Source organism: Stenella coeruleoalba (genome assembly GCF_951394435.1).
Source record: "Stenella coeruleoalba genome assembly, chromosome: 19".
Classification (NCBI taxonomy): domain Eukaryota; kingdom Metazoa; phylum Chordata; class Mammalia; order Artiodactyla; family Delphinidae; genus Stenella; species Stenella coeruleoalba.
The window spans coordinates 7,754,643-7,771,846 of NC_137165.1; the positions used below are offsets into that span (position 1 = coordinate 7,754,643).

At 48.4% G+C, this 17,204-nt stretch overlaps 2 protein-coding genes across 2 annotated transcripts in view; both read right to left on the reverse strand.

Moving 5' to 3' along the window:
* The window catches only part of USP43 (ubiquitin specific peptidase 43), a 63,030-nt gene extending 60,017 nt beyond the window's left edge, over positions 1–3,013 (reverse strand). The window contains exon 1 of the mRNA XM_079903518.1: positions 2,482–3,013. Within this exon, the coding sequence (XP_079759644.1) occupies positions 2,482–2,985 (504 nt within the window). The 5' untranslated portion in view covers positions 2,986–3,013. The remainder of the gene's footprint in view (positions 1–2,481) is intronic.
* A 2,348-nt stretch (positions 3,014–5,361) lies between these two features.
* Positions 5,362–17,204, reverse strand: part of CFAP52 (cilia and flagella associated protein 52) — a gene marked incomplete at its 3' end in the record, with an annotated part of 33,543 nt that continues 21,700 nt past the window's right edge. The window contains exons 9-14 of the mRNA XM_079904974.1: positions 15,920–16,068; positions 12,888–13,033; positions 10,115–10,266; positions 9,527–9,629; positions 6,469–6,580; positions 5,362–5,537 (exon numbers count right to left, since the gene is read on the reverse strand). Of these exons, the coding sequence (XP_079761100.1) occupies positions 5,362–5,537; positions 6,469–6,580; positions 9,527–9,629; positions 10,115–10,266; positions 12,888–13,033; positions 15,920–16,068 (838 nt within the window). The remainder of the gene's footprint in view (positions 5,538–6,468; positions 6,581–9,526; positions 9,630–10,114; positions 10,267–12,887; positions 13,034–15,919; positions 16,069–17,204) is intronic.

Here is a 17,204-nt window from a genome sequence, read left to right on the forward strand (position 1 = left end):
AGAGGAGCCCCAGGATCGGGTTTTGCACTCATCACCCCACATGTGTTCCATGCTCCCTGTATAGTATCTAGACACTCAATATTTGTTGAATGCATAAATGTTTCCTCATCTGTAAAATAAAAGGTGCCCACCTAGATTTCAATCCCCAAGGTTTAAAAGCACAGATTCTGGAATCCTTCCCCACTGTCTCCAAGGCTGCCTACCAGGAAAGTTCCAGGAACCCCTGGCTTATAACACCCTTACTAACATATTAACAGTTTGATTATCCTTCAGCTCCCCGAGGCTCACAGGGAGATTCTTGGCTCTAGGGATTTGAGAGCAGGATTTGAGAGAGACAGGAAACGCTGGTGAGTCATGGAAGGTGATTACTAATTTGGAAGACTTTTCAAGCTACTCCCGTCTCTCCCATTCCTGCAGTAACTGGATGAGAATGCATGGAGCAATAGAAAAGGTACACAGGATTACCTCCCTCCCTCCAGGTCTCTGCAAGTGAGGAATTATAATTAGCTCATTTTACCCTCAGAACAACCCTATAAGAAGGTAGGTACCTCTAGAGTCCCATTTTACAGATAAGGAAAGTTGAGGCACAGTTGAGATTTTAGTAACTTGCTCAAGGTAACCAAGACCTTGCTCTGAACCACTAAAGGATACTGCCTCTCACATTTAAAAAGCAAATGATGCCAAAAGGAGATATTACTGACACCCATTTGACCCACTGACGCCTGCAGAACAGTGCTTCACTAGTGGAAGCAGGAGGGAGGACGGTAGGGGTTGGCATCCTCGTGGGTCACATGGCAAGGATTGCTTTCTCAGGCTGAAACTCAAGAGCGGTGATGCTTGTGGAATGAACACTGACAAGTTCCCTCTCCCCCAAGAACAACAATCCCTAGTCTTTGGGGAGCTTCAGCTCTCTGCCCAGAACTGTGGTTTTTTAGCAGGAAGCCAGCCATGCGCGTCAATTATCAGCACTCTTTAATCCAACTGGGACCCCAAACAAATGCCCCGCTTTAATCCTGGGTGAAGTGATACACATAACTTCCAAAGCCTCATGACCCTGCAGCATACCCAGTAAGTAGACCGTGACCCCAGGAACAAAGGATACAAACCCACGCTAACGCATCCTAGGGGATTTCATTCACACTAAGCAAAAGCATGCCACCTCCAATATAGCACACCCACTGCCTCTCCCAGGCCCTCGGCACAGTACCTGGCACACAGATTCTCAGCTTTCGATGGGCTTAGAATAAAAGCCAAACTCCTTACCGTTGCCTCCCAAACCTTACATGATCTGGCCAACCTCATCTCCTCCCCACTCTACTCTTCTGGGCAAGAGCCACCCGAGTTTTCTTCATGCCTCCAGTTCTCAGCTCCTTCAGGCCTCTGGTCTTTGCAACTGCTGTTCCCTCCCCCTGTGGGGATTACTCCTAGGTCTTGGCCTGGCTGCGTCCTTCTCATCATTCACCTCCTTCCTCCTAGACCTTGGCCTTCGAAGTTCGACTCCCCACACCGCACTGGAAACTAGAGTGGAAACCCTCTATCCCTGGCGTTAGAACAGTCCTCCGATACTTCAACTAATGTTTGCTGAGTGCAGAAATGCTGAATTCGCTCAAATCCACCAGCTCCCTGCACTCACCCGCCTCAAGCGCTGACACACTAATCAACTCAAAACAAAGGCTGTGGGCTTCCCTGGTGGCGCAGTGGTAGTGAGAGAGAGGCATGGACATATATACGCTACCAAACGTAAGGTAGATAGCTAGTGGGAAGCAGCTGCATAGCACAGGGAGATCAGCTCGGTGCTTTGTGACCGCCTGGAGGGGTGGGATAGGGAGGGTGGGAGGGAGACGTAAGAGGGAAGAGATATGGGAACATATGTATAACTGATTCATTTTGTTATAAAGCAGAAACTAACACACCATTGTAAAGCAATTATAGCCCAATAAAGATGTTAAAAAACAAAACAAAACATGAGACTATTTCCAATAGCATAATACATATGAAACCAGATTGCTTTGAATAAATTTGAATAAACTTAAACGTGTAAAAAAAAAAAAAAAAAAGAATCCGCCTGCCAATGCAGGGGACGGGGGCCCCAGTCCTGGTCGAGGAAGATCCCACATGCCGAGGAGCAGCTAAGCCCGTGCACCACAACTAATGAGCCTGCGGTCTAGAGCCCGCGTGCCACAACTGCTGAAGCCCGCACACCTAGAGCCCGTGCTCCGCAACAAGAGAAGCCACAGCAATGAGAAGCCCGCGCACCGCAACGAAGACCCAACGCAGACAAAACTAAATAAAAATGTAAAAATAAATTTAATTTTAAAAAGAAGCGATAATCCGAGGCTTAACCGGCAAATGCCATCTAGAGAAGTCCCCAAGAAACCCCTTTCCTGATGGAGCACCCAACGGTCCAGAAGGGAAACCCTAAAGGCCGGGACGTGGCTGCCGCCGAGCGGCCAAGGCTGGAGGCAGCCCGGCGCTGCCTACCTTGAACTCGGCGGAAAGTTGGGGCGTGTATTCGCGCGTCCAGAGCGCGCGCACCAGCGCCGCCAGCTGCTCGGTGACCTCGGCGCGGCCCGGCGCCGCCCGATAGCGCCCCAGCGCCAGGAACTCGGCCAGCAGGTCGGTGTTGCTGAGACACTGCACCACGGCGTTCATGAAACAGGTGTTGCCGTGGTTCTTCAAGCCCTGAGCTCCCGGGATCCGCGCCCCGTCGCCGGCGGAGAGCTGGGGCTGGGGTCGGGGCGGGCGCTCCTCCCCGGGGCTTCCGGGAGCAGCTGGATCCGGGCCCGGGGGGCCAGCAAAGCCTCCCTCCCCGTCGCCATTGCCGTGTCCCGGCTGGGGCTGGGGCCGGGGCGGCGAGTCCCCGGGGCGGGAGCGGCTGCCCAGCGCCAGCAGGAAGCGGCCAAACAGGCGGCGCAGGGAGCGGCGGCGGCGGGGCCGGGGCGCGGGCGGCCCCTCTCCGGTCGCGGCCCCCGCGCCCGGGTCCATGGCTCCCGCCGGCGCCCCTCCCGGAGCGGAGCTCCCAGCCTCCAGGCGCCGGACAGACGAGCAGCCAACAGGCCCTTCCAGGCTCGGAAAGGCACCCGGGAGCCGGCTACCTGCGGGCCAGGTGTGCGGGAATCGGGCGGAGGCGGAGCCAAGGGCGGGGCCGCCCCGCCCCGCGCGGGAATCAGGCCGTAGGGCCCGCCCCGGGCAGCGCCCCACCGCCCCCACCCCCGTCGGGTCCCGCCCCCGCCGCTCGGACCAGGAATAAAAGCACTGGAGCGCAGAGCTCAGGTTCCCTCCCATTTCCTAACCTCTCCTAAACCTACCGACCTGAATTTAACCTCTGCTCCTAGTCCGCTCCCAGCCTTCAAGCTGTGAAAGTAATAGAGGAATGATAAATGTGAACGCCCTAGTAAATTGCAAAGCCGTGGCTGTTGCTAAATTTCTTGTAATTACCTCCAGGCGAAGGTGAAAAGAAGGGAAAGGAAGGTTCCCCAGAGGGCAGCCTCCGGCGTAGCGAGAGACGCGCCCTGGGGGCGGTGAACGGGTGGAGAGTACCTTGGTACCGCTGGTTCCGCCGCAGGCTCAGGTGTGTGCGGACAGATGGCGCCACCTCCTTCCAGCCCGTCTGCCCCGCAGGGGAGGCAGAGCCTTTGCGGGACCCGCCATCCTGGGACCCGAACTGGAAGGCGCGTGTAGAAACACCCGGGATTGGTTGTGGTTTGCTTGTTTAAATTACAGACTAGGTTAGGGCGTTTATCAAAACTTGCAAGCGAGACTTGACCGTCCTCGGTTTATTTGGTGGAGAAACGGGCTCAGAGAAGTTAACGCAATGGGCTGAGGCCACACGACCCGTAAGCAGAGAAGCCGGAACTCGAGCAGGGTCTGTGGACTGACAACCCCGCAGCTTAGATCTTTCCAACCTCAGTATTTGCTCACCAGGAAGTTTTCCAGCTCCCGGGCGCGCCTCCTAGGAGGTCTCACGTTCACTCCTTAACGCAAAATCCCAGCTGAATTGTTGCCCAATAAGAATTGACTTGGCATTGCCTTGCCCTTGATTCCCTGGGGACCTCCCTCACTTTATCTTGTAACTGTCACGTTAATCCGGCAGTCTCGCAAAGTGAATTTCTCATCAATTTCTAGCTCAACAAGAGATTAGCAGGAGGCTTATCACATGAATGCCCTGAAATGTTACTTATTATCTGATGAATAAAGTGGTCATCATTTATTAAATATCCACCTTGATATGTCAAATAGGGCAGCAGCAGGTTGGTTACCTGATGCAGGGGGGGGAAAAAAGCATTAGGCAAAGGATAAAGAATATGCACAGAACAAAAGACTGTCCTGTGAATTAGAGACTTGAAGTGTTTCTGGGAAATACCGTTATTTATGCTCCCTGGAAAAGGACACCGTCCCTGGTTGGACGGTCAACACACAAGGTCCATTCCATCGCTCTTCTAATGGTAAGCAGAGGAGAAAGATTTTATGGTTAACTCCAGAAAAATATCTATGAAATTTCACCTTTGATAATTACCCCCAAGATCCCCGACACACATTTTCTTTGAGAAAGCACCATAATTCGTACTGAAGTTTCTACTCTGTGTCATGAACTCTGCCGACGCTTTAATACATTATTTCACTTAATTCTCACAATCACTTTTTGAGCAGGTATTCTTGCTTTACAAAACGGAGTATCAGAGAGTTCAAACAAAACAAAAACCCTACCCAAGATCTGGATCCAAACCCACGTCTTGCCGCAGGCAGCTTGACCAATGAAATGCTGATTAAGAAGGTAAATTTGGGGCTTCCCTGGTGGCGCAGTGGTTGAGAGTCCGCCTGTGGATGCAGGGGACATGGGTTCGCGCCCCGGTCCGGGAAGATCCCACATGCCGCGGAGCGGCTGGGCTCGTGAGCCATGGCCGCAGAGCCTGTGCGTCTGGAGCCTGTGCTCCGCAACTGGAGAGGCCACAAGAGTGAGAGGCCTGCGTACCGCAAAAAAAAAAAAAAAAAAGAAGGTAAATTCACCTTCCTTATTTTTAGAAACTAACAGCAATGGTTATCTGTGGACAAATTATGAGGAAGGGCTGTGGGTTTTGCAGAGTCATAGAAGGGAGATTATGACAGGAAACCAACAACTGGGAACTTATAATAAAAAAACTTTACAGTCTGGACGTATTCTTGAACACGTCTCAGTTTTAATATACAATTCGAGAATGTAAAATGCATTCTATAAAGGAAAGGAGAAACTTGTAGATAAAGTATTTTGACCAAAGCACAGACACACAGGTGTGAGAAAGCAAGACTAGTCGTGGAGTTATCTAAGCTCAGCCTCCAACAGGACGGTATTCAGTGCTGTGAATCCAGGAGGTCTCCAACGTTTCATGAGGGAAATGGGTACTTCCATCTCAAAATGGCGCCATCGGCACTCACGCTAATGATGTACTGATTTCCTGGACTTATCCGGACGCGGGTGATGTTGCCACTGTGTCCCACCCCAACGTGAGTCACTTCACCCTCATTGTAATCCCAAACTTTGACAAGACGGTCATTTCCACCTGAAAATGACAAAGCAGTCACGTGGCATTGCTGCAGCAGAACAGAGAGAAACAGTCCTGATTTTAAATTACTGGATCGTTTTCAATACATTCCCCATGTGCCGATTTAAAGGAAGAAAAACCTATCTTTATAAACACTCTTTTCCTTGATTATAAAAAGCTAGATCTGTTGTAGTTAATTTGGGGGGAAAAAATGTAAAGAGGTGACATCACCCCTGATCCCACCATCCAGAAAGAACCACTAGTAACATCTTGGTTTAGTTCCTTCCGGTCTTTTCTCTGTAAGTTACACAGATATACATCTGAATATGTGATTAGGATCATACCATGTCTAATTTTATATCATGCTTTACATAAATGTGTTTGTGAAACTTTTATTGATTTGGAACATTAACTGGTTACTGTCCGGAAGAATCAAAGAGGCTGCAAGAAATGGGACTGATGCTGTTGCAGTGGGCACATTGTGTGGCAAATGCCCCCTGGAAATGCTGACCGAAAAGCCTGGCATTTAAGACTTCAGTAGGAAATAGCAGAGCAAGGCAGACTGGACAGCCCAGCCCATGTAAAGGCCCATTTCTTTCTTTCTTTCTTTTTTAATTAATTAATTTGTTTAAATTGAAGTATAATTGGTTTACAAGATCGTGTAAAGGCCCATTTCTTTCATCGCTGCCCACCACAAAAAGAGCACGCAGTGGAAGCTTAGGTTTATATTTGTGTCCCTAAGGCTCGTGAGCAAATGTTTCCTCTCATTGAAATGTGGCTTCTGGAGTTTTCTTTCCCAGCCACACCGGCTGCAGTGTTCGGGCCTGAATCTAACCACGTTGCCCTTTAGACCCTTTTGTGGTCACTTCCAGTTGCCTCCCGCCTGGGAGTTCCACTTTCCCATTTAAATAAGCTGGGCTTGGCTTTCTTCTCTTATCCCAGGACTGACCTGTGACAAAATGCACTCCTTCCACGGTGATATCCATGCCATTGACGGCCCCGGACAAGGAACCTTCCAACTCTCTGATTACTGACCCATCAAACACTTCCCAGTAAGCAATCTGCAATTCGAGAAAGAAGCATGAGGCGGGGTTCAGCTCAGTGAAATCATCCACACGCATGCTAACAAAAGAAGGTTCTACTTTATATAGCAGACGGCAAAAATACACCCGGGATGATACACCAGCTGAAATTATAAATAGGCTAAAGCAGGGGGTGGAGAAATCATTTTAATATTTTTAGTAGTGGCTTTAAAATTTGCATTCAGTTTAAAGAGGTGTTGATATGCTGGTAAACTGGATTGAGACAGAGAGTACTTCTGGTCAGATGGCGCAGACTGAGCCTGAAGGGAGCTGTAAAGGAGAGAAGGAAGCAGCCACTGCATCCGCTTTCCCAATTCTGCTCTTAAGAGGAGCAAAGTGAAGCTTTCTTTAGGCCTGGCGGGAGGGGAAAGCATTTCCTTCCTTCAGCTTGGGGAATGAGCAGTTCTGGAAAGTTCTGGAGACTGGGCCTTAACAAGTGAGCTCTCACCGCGGCTGGCCCTCCCTCTTCCTCACCCCACCCTTATTCCAAACCTTCTCTTCTGCCTCAAAGCAACAGAACATTCCGCAGGGCTGGGTTTAAACAGAGACTGATCATATATTCCACCCGCATCCTCACACACACACACCCCCCGCCCCCTCCTGGGCCAAGGAACTGGGTTAGGGGTGGAAAGGAGACAGGGGCTCAAGGAAGGAAGATTTTTCTCTGAATATACTGGTTTTATGCTTTTTTTTTTTTTAACTTTGTAAATGTACAACCAATTCACAAATAAAATTTCTTTCTAGGGCTTCCCTGGTGGCGCAGTGGTTGAGAGTCTGCCTGCCGATGCAGGGGACACGGGTTCGTGCCCCGGTCCGGGAGGATCCCACGTGCCGCGGAGCGGCTGGGCCCGTGAGCCATGGCCGCTCAGCCTGCGCGTCCGGAGCCTGTGCTCCGCAACGGGAGAGGCCGCAACAGTGAGAGGCCAGCATACCGCAAGAAAAAAAAAAAATTTCTTTCTAAACATAGAGCCCTTGACCAGGAATCAGGAGTGGGAACTTGGGTATTTCACCCAGAACTTTCTCTCTGTTTCATGTTGGTGGCAACTTCCTGTGTTCCCGTCATTACGCCAGGAATCTGTATTCCTCTGAATTTAGCTAGAAATGGTATATGCTATTTAAAATTTTTCTTTTCTTTTTATTTATTTATTTTGCTTTATAATTTCTATCGATGCTTGGTCACTTTAACAATAAAGTTCTGATTTCATAGTAAAAACATAAAGGAGTATGAAAGCATGCCAAAATCCTAGTTTCTCAGGAATCCCATCGATGTAAGTCACTGGTGCTTGATGACCAGCTTCCTTGACCACGGAAGTCAAAGTGAGCCTCCCCTGGGCTTTCCCAAGCGTCCTCTGCCAGGAATGGTCTTCCCTGAGATCAAAGCATGGCTGGGTCCTCCTGGCACTCAGGCCTCAGCTCAAGCGCCACCTCCTTAAGGAGGCCTCGCTGACCATCCTTGCTAAAACAGCTTCCTTCTCCCAGCCATTATCCTATAGCCTGTTCTATATAGTTTTTTAGCTCTTTCACCATCTCGTATCATCTTGTTCACTTATTACTCATTGCTCTTTCATGGACTCATTTACATGTGTACTATCCCATTCCATCCCCTCCCACCCAAAATTAATACAGAAGGTAGGTAAGCTCCATGACAGCAGGGACACTGTCATGTCCCCAGCACTTAGAGTAGTTGGACAGATTTGTGATTTATGGTTGGAATATTCTGGTCAAAATTCAAATAAGAGGGAAATAGACTGTTTCAAGCCTCAAAAGCTGAAACCTAGAATATGGCAGACATCACACTAATTTAGAAACAATATGAACCGTCCATCAAAGCATTTATAGTGACGTGGTGATTAACTCCCTAATATCCCTCCCACCCCAGTGCCAAGAGGAAGCCCACTTAGACCACAAGTCAAGCACAGGTTGGGGGATGGGCAGGCATAGGCCAGTTTGGGCAGATGAGACACAAAGAAACCTAACAATCTACAGAGACTGGAACACAGAGGCAGTTCTTCACGCCCTCCCAGAACATTCTGTGTGTGTCGGGCAGATCCCGGTTGGACCAGGCAGCATTCCTTGGGTTTTTATGACAAAGTGTCTCAGGCAGTCGTTCCCAATCACCTGGGAAGCTTAAACAGGAAAAAACCCCACTCCTAGATTCTAATTTGGGGGGTGGAGGTGGGGAGGGAAGGTACCTTTTGTATTTTTCCCTCAATACTTTTAACTCCATGAACTTAGCCTGTATCTGGCAAAACAATAAATATGCAAACTCTTCTTCAATTATCTCAAAGTCTACATTAGGGGTATTCAAACCCAGTAATTGGATGTGCAGGTAATCAGGCCAAGATCTGGCTGATCCGATGTGGCTGGCAGGGTGGGAGACACCCCAGCTTCCTTGCCCTTCCATGTGTCTCTCTCCTGAAGCCTCCTGCTTGCTCCAAGGGGGAAATGTTCCCCCCCAAATAATGGCCAATTTTCACTGAAGGACATGGACTCCCTAGCTTAAGAGATTTTTAATATATTGACAAAGTAGGGTGATGAGAGATGAGCTCTATTGTCATTCAATTTGAATTTAATCAAAGTGACAACTCCTTTGGGCACAACACTTCCAGCTTTAGAAATGTCGTCATAATCAAAACCAGTACTTACTGAGCGCCCGCTCTGTGCCAGGCCCCCCGCTTTTAGCATCATATTCAATCATGACTTTAATCCCCACAGCAACTGCATGAGGTCAGTGGTGTCATCACTTCCATTTTGCAGAAAAGGAAGCAAAGGCACCCCAAAACGTTATGTAGCATTTCCAAACTGACACGGCGGATCACCAGCAAACCCATGGTTTGAACTGGCACGGCCTGACTCCAGGGCCTGTACCCTCAGCCACAAGGCGTCACTGCTCTTCTCTTGTACCAGAAAGATCTTGACTCTTACCTTTCTGTCTGTCCCGCTGGTGATGATCTGGAACTCTTCAGGGTGGTAACAAACACACTGGAATAAGGTGTTAGCCAGGATCATCTGATTCCTCCTAAGACGCCTGAAAAATAGATTCCAGAGCTGTGAAACATGACTTTCTCTTCCTGAGAGAGCTTATTTACTATTTTTAAAATATATATATATTTATTTATTTTTGGCTGCATTGGGTCTTCGTTGCTGCACGCGGGCTTTTCTCTAGTTGCAGTGAGTGGGGTCTACTCTTCTTTGCGGTGCATGGGGCTTCTCATTGTGGGAGCTTCTCTTTTTGCGGAGCACGGGCTCTAGGCGCACAGGCTTCAGTAGTTGTGGCTCACGGGCTCTAGAGCGCAGGCTCAGTAGTTGTGGCTCATGGGCTTAGTTGCTCCGCGGCATGTGGGATCTTCCCGGGCCAGGGCTCGAACCCGTGTCCCGTGCGTCGGCAGGCGGACTCTCAACCACTGCGCCACCAGGGAAGCCCTCTACCCTTTGTTGAGTCTTCCCTTGAGTTCAATAAAATGCTGGGATTGAGTTCTGCATCACTTGGTCCTCCCCATCACTGGTACCTACACGAGGTCCCATATGATGCAGGTGCCGTCCGTGCTGGCCGTGACGCACTCCTCGTTGCTCTTCTTCACCCTGACACAGGACACGGAGGACTTGTGCTCCTTCAGGGCCTCCTCCAGCTTCTGGGTCTGGTGGCCTATCTGCCACACCCTCACCTGCAAGCCACAAAGCACAGGCTCTCAATTCCACCTTGGGAATTTTTGAAGGGGGTTAAAAAAAAGTAAAAAATAAAAAGATTCCAAGAGCTTTCTCACCTCCTGGGCTGACTTGCTTTTTCTAATTCCCTGTCCTCATCTCAGTTGAGTGAGGTAGGGATGCCAAGTTGCAGGCTGGGAATATTCTTCCACGGAGCCAGGGAGATGCCTACCAGGGAGCCTACACCTGTTTTTACTTTAGGACTGAGAAATATATCAGACACCCGCTGCTAAAACCAGTAATGCAGGGGGTACTGCTAAACCGAGTGAAACAACATGTCTGCTCGTTTCTGCTGAGCACTGCTCTCAAAGTCCTGCCTCCATCAGGGAATCTCTTGGGTACCCGGAGCCATATTTAAACTTTCACATCAGCTGCTGTCTCAATCATTTAAAATCAGTGGTTCTCAACTCCACGGAAGCCAACACCCAACTTGCAGTGACAAATATTTTCTAATATCCCTTTGCTATCTTGAAATGAAATGCAGAGGTGATACAACTACCTACACACAAAATTTCAAAACTGGCAAGTATGATCCCCTAACTGTAATACAAAGGGTAAGTAGAAAGGAAAGTTATTTGGTTATAACAGTAGGTCCTGTAATGGATAAACGCTCTGTCACAACTATACCAGAGAACATAATAATGTAGTCAGATGCTTCTTATAATGAACGTGTTGGACTTCTAAAACATAAGAAGAGCAGAAATTATTTTGTATAAGTGATATAAGACAACAGAGGAGCCACGGTCTAGTTGAACACTAAACTGAAAACTAGTGTTGGCATCAGTAATAACAGACTAACTTATTTGCACCTGACAAGAGGAATATAACCTTAAATGAAGTACGAAAAACATTCAAAGACACTTTCTCAGTCAAGAAGATGAGGAAGCATGAGGTTATCCCAAATGAGCCAGGCCATCTTCCTTGCTATGGTGTTCAAATAACTCAGTATGTCTTTTTTTTTTTTTTTTTTTTTGCGATACGCAGGCCTCTCACTGTTGTGGCCTCTCGTGTTGCGGAGCACGGGCTCCGGACGCGCAGGCTCAGCGGCCATGGCTCACGGGCCCAGCCGCTCCGCGGCATGTGGGATCTTCCCGGACCGGGGCACGAACCCGTGTCCCCTGCATCGGCAGGCGGACTCTCAACGACTGCGCCACCAGGGAAGCCCACTCAGTATGTCTTGACATGGGACAGGGTGATGACTATTGCCAGAGAAAACAAACAGATCCAGAATCTTGAATGTATGGAGGCAGGCAGTGGCTCTCTAGCCAGGGTGAGATGCAGATGTTCTAGCCAGTGTGGCGTGGGCACCAGCCAAACAGCACAGGACTGGAGCCTTGGATGTGCCGGCCATTAGCTGGGGGTTGGCAGGGAGGTTTGGGTATAAACTCAGGTAACGGCCAATGAAAGTGGAAATAAAATACGTAAGAGTACCTTAGCAACCCCAGGATTCAGACCGGTGCACCCCTGCGGACCAGCAGCCCTGGTCTCTAGTACTTACAAAGACCTTGAAGACTATGTTTTTGGAAGAAAAGGTCTGGAGTAGCTGTGGGGAATGGGAGCGGGCATTGTGAAAAGACTGCTGATCAGGGCTGGGGGCGACGAATCTGTTTTGTGCGATTCCCTCCTGTAACCCTCCTCAGCAGGGTCGATGCCCCCAAAGGCTGAGGGAGCAAGCAAGGATGCTGTGGGTGTTAGCAACAGCGTGGCTGAAGGGATGAGGGAAGGGAACAGAGCCGCGAGGGTGATAATGGGCAGAGAGCAGGGGGATGGTCTAGGACTAGGTGTGTCTGTGGAGCATCTGCAGGGTTTAGTCCACATGGAGATGTGCTCTGAACCTGAAATGCACACCAGGTTCTGAAGACTTCGTACAAAATAAAGAGTGTAAAAAAAATCTCACTAATTGGAGTATTGCTATCTTCACTTTATACTTTACTTTTACAGGAAACTGAAGCACAGAGAGGTTAAAGCACACACCCTAGGTCACACAGCTGGGAAGTGACAGAAGTGAAATCGGAGCCCAGGCAGTGTGGCCCCAGAACCCGAACATTCAGCCACTAACGGGTTTGATCCAAACTCTGCCAAAGGCTACGTGAAGATGCTGTATCTTTCTTCTCCCTAAAAAGATGTTTTAGGCTCCTTGAAATGATGGAACGAAAAGGTCGAGTGTAATAATTTTGAAATGATGATCTAAGCATCTGGGTAGACGAAAGAATCAATTCTAAAAATAGCATCTCCTTTACAAGATAAGATAAAGACAATTGATATAACTGGTTTTTGAAGGAGAAAAAAACAGTATTCTAAAACTCTGGCAAAACACCAACTTGGATTCCTAGCTCAATTCCCTGTAGAATGATTTCATGTCTGTATCCTAAATGTCCTTTCTGGGAACAAAAATATTGATATGTGTATTTATATTATTAGAACTTTAATTTATGAGGTATTTCAGAGTTTCATCAAAAATCTTAATTTGGTCCTGCCTGATTCCTAGTACAGGTGAAAAAATCAAATTAGTGGCCTGCTATGAGGCAGTTGCTCTAAACCAAGGGCTATTTTAAAAAGATTCTGCCTTCGAGAATAATACCTCCCCTTCCCCACCGCCGCTGATGACCCTTTTACAGTCACTGGTGGTGGCGATGGCCGTCACTCCAATCCTGTGGGCGTTGTTAATGACGTACATCAGCCGGCCTGTCTCTGGGGCAAAGGCTCGGATCTTCCCGTCGTCCCACGCTGGCACGAAAGGGAAACAAAGGCAGGCAGGATGAGTATACTCGTGGTCTCTGCAGACTGCGGCTCTCTTAAATCTTAAGTGAGAGACAGGACTGGGGGCAGTGGTGGTGATGGAGGGAAGAGGCCGATCTCCCACCAGCTGCCAGGAATCATAGCCCCCTTTTCCCTGATTCCCCAAACTGGCCACACCTCCTGAGGGAAATGAGCGACTTGCCTTAGTTGAACCTGCCTCCAGGTGAGCCCCATCCCAGGAGAGAGAAGCGGGAGGCCAGCTCCCACCTCTCCCATGAGCCGCACAACTTGCACATTCAAGCGGCTGGTCGATCATGCCTCTGGGATGCAGAGCTTAACACCTGCAAATAAATGTTGCCTTCCCACCCCTCGCCCCCACTTTAAACCTGATGCTTCTTCTCCCACTCCCATCATCTTCCCCGTCTCAATAAAATTCGCCACCACCCAAACAGCTGCTCAAGCCAAGAACTTCAGTGCCATCCTTGATTCCTCTCTATGCCGTCCACCCAACCCAACCCCACCTCCGATCCATCACAAGTCCCATCAGCATTACAATCTGAACACAGTAAATCTGGCCACGTCTCAACCCTTCCCCTGGGACCACCTTTGTCCAAGCCACCAGCATCTCTCTCCTGGATTATTATAACAGCTTTCTCCCTAGCCTGAGACTCTTCCCTCCTGCAATCAATTATTTATGCAGGGGCCAGGGTGAACTTCTTAAAATCATTTCACCTCCTTGAGGAAGAACTTTCAAAAAGCTTTTCCCCACTGCACTTACAATGAAAACCAGCTCCTTAATTCTCTAGAGTAACTAGTCTCTGCTCCCTCCCTACCCCTTCAATTTCTTCTACTACTACTCTCCCTCAACCCTGACCCCAACCTTACCCTCTAAGCTTCAGACACACTGGTCCTCTTTCTATCCCTCAAACACACCAAGTAATTTCCCACCTCAGGGCCTTTGCACTTGCTGTTCCCGCTTCCTGCTGTGCTCTTTACCCAGCTCTTTACCTGGCTGGCTGCCCCTCATCACCTCCAGCATCAGCTCTGGACCTTAGCAATTTTAAATAGGATGCTCAAGGTGGATCCCATTTCAGCCAAGATTCAAGGAGGTGAGGTGGTGAGGAAATGAGTCATGGGGCTCTCTGGGGAAAGAACATTCCAGGCAGACTGAACAGCTATAGCAAAGGCCCTATGTGTAACATAGGCAGAGCAAAGAAGCACGTATGGCTTGGGGGGCTGAGCAGTAAGAGACAAAATCAGAGGTAAGAAGGTGGGGCTTGGGGGGAGAGAAGTCAGGGGGGACCTTGCAGGCAATTGCAGGGACTTTGTCTTTTTTTTTTAATTAATTAATTTATTTATTATTTTTGGCTGTGTTGGGTCTTCGTCTCTGCGCGAGGGCTTTCTTTAGTTGCAGCGAGTGGGGCCACTCTTCATCGCGGTGCACGGGCCTCTCACTGTCGTGGCCTCTCTTGCTGCAGAGTACAGGCTCCAGACGCGCAGGCTCAGTAGTTGTGGCTCACGGGCCTAGTTGTTCCGCGGTATGTGGGATCTTCCCAGACCAGGGCTCGAACCCGTGTCTCCTGCATTGGCAGGCAGACTCTCAACCACTGCGCCACCAGGGAAGCCCTTTTATTTTTAAAAAGGAAAGGACCGTTGAGCCCTAGAAATGGCACGATCTGACTTACACTTTAAAGAGTTTTCTGGCATCTGTGTTGAGAGCAGATCGGGGGAGAAGAGTAATGGGCAAGAGCAGAGCAGGGAGTCCTGGTAGGAAGCTTCTAGAATAATCTAGGAGAGAGAAGGTGGTGGCTGAGACGAGGGTGGAGATGATGAGATGGATGGGATCTTGGATATACTCTGAAGGGGGAGCCATTGGGGGAAACGGGGGTGGGGTATTAGAGGAAAAGAGCAGGTGATGGGGACTCCAAGATTCTTGACCCCGGGGTTTGTTCGTTCTAAGTGTAATGTAAGGTAAGAGCTTCCGGTGACCGCTCTGTGGAGAAGACACGCCCCAGGGGAGAATCCAACACGAGGAGACAGAACCAAGGAAAGAGGGGATGAGATGGGTTTTATTTTATTTATTATTTTTTTATTTATTTTTTATTTTATTTATTATTTATTATTTATTATTATTATTTTTTTTTGGCTGTGTCGCAGCATGTGGGATCTTAGTTCCCCAGCCAGGGATCAAACCCCTGCCCCCTGCAGTAGAAGTGCAGAGTCCTAACCACTGGCCTGCTGGGGAAGTCTCCTGATATCACTGTTTAAATAGCTGCCCCTAAAGGCCCACTTGACTTTTCATTCATGTGAACCAGTGAATTCACTTTTGACCCCTGGGGAAATCTGTATATGGATTGAACATAAACAATATTAAGAAATTAGGATTTTATAGGAAAACATTTTTAGAGACGCATACTGAGGTATTTAGAGGTAGAATATCATGGTGTCCACAATTTATGTTAAAATATTTTGGCATCACATAATCAACGGAATTAAAAATAAATTCCCTTGGAGCTATAACTTAGTTTAAGTAGTTTTTAATCTCTTGAACAACAAAAAGGGTTCTCACTCAAGTGCCCTGGACTCGCTAAGGCCTCAAATCCACTTTCTAAATGATTCGCTGAATTTCCTTGCTAGAGAGAAAGCAACACGCTCTATGCAGCAACGTGGGGGAAGAGAGATTGCTGCTTGGTAATTCCCAGCTCAGAAGGAATCCCCGCTGGATGGGAATTCCAAAGAGAAGCTAGATGAGAAGCAAGTGGACAGCGGGAGTCTGTTCCAGGTCATCCCCGTGTCGCGCCTGCTAGGATAAGAATGACGAGAACCAAAGCCACAGCCGGAGCCCGAAGCCAAACCCCGGCACGCCGACCTTACCGGAAATGATGCTCTTGCCGTCCCTCATGAAATCAATGCCACGGCAGGTCATGTTGGGCACAGTGATCCGCAGCAGCTCCCTGTTGGACAGCGTGTGCCACACCCGGATGTCCTTCTTGGCACAGGTGGCAAAGAGCTCAGCGGTGCCACTGCAAAGAAGCCACCGAGAGGATAAGGGATGCAGCCATACGAGATGCACAGTGTTTCTCAGGTGCCGGTCTGACACTAAAATGGCCTTCACGAGGATGGAGGGAAGGATGCCTTTAGACACCTATTATCTCAAGCTTGATGGCCTTACAGATTTTTTGTGTAAAATGGCATGTGATGCCCTCAAACCACCTGTGGACCATCGTTCATAGTCTTGGGACTTCCCTGGCAGTCCAGCAGTTAGGACTCTGCAATTCCATTGCAGGGGGCACGGGTTCAACCCCCGGTCGGGGAATTAAGATCCTGCAAACCGCGCGGTGCGGCCAAAAAAAAAAAAAATCTTTCATAGTCTTTTTTCTTACGAAGCGTTGGGACAAAGTTGCTCAAAAGGAAAATGCCAATTTAAAAGTCTTTCAGTGTCCTGTTGACCGCAAGTAACACATGAGAAGAAATACATCTGTGGAATATTTATATTAAAAGAGACTAAACAAACCTTTTCCTGTAAAGGAGACAATCTTGTTAAAATTTCAAAGAAGAAAACGACAAGGGTTCTAGAATTCATGTTTGCAGACAACCCAAAATACTTCTTTGCTTAGTTATGAGAAAATATGAGATTGTGAACAAGGAAGAAAAACCCATAGTAATTGGTCTGTTGGGTTTTTTTCCCCCAATGGACAACTCGTAAATATAATGAAAAATGTCCCAAAAATTACAGATTATTCCAATTTGAGAAAAAGGAGTCATACCAGGGTACAATAAAGACCATCTGCTTTATAAGTATGCATTTCTAGGGACTTCCCTGGTGGTCCAGTGGTGAAGACTCCCCGCTTCCACTGCAGGGGGCACGCGGTTCCATCCCTGGCTGGGGGAACTAAATTCCCACATGCCACAGGGCGTGTCCAGAAAAATAAAGTATGCATTTCTAGCTAAAGTCCTGGTGGAGACTGGGCTTTTAGATTTAAATACCTCTCAAGAAATTCCTACCTATCAGCATAAGCACATCCATAAAAAGAGAGTCCCTCTCTCTGAGGTTAAAATCTACTCACTTTGGAATGAATGGAAAAATAAGTGGATCATTTCCACATACTTAGCTTTGGGACTCAGAGGTAAAATTATGATGCTGGACTACCACCTAGAA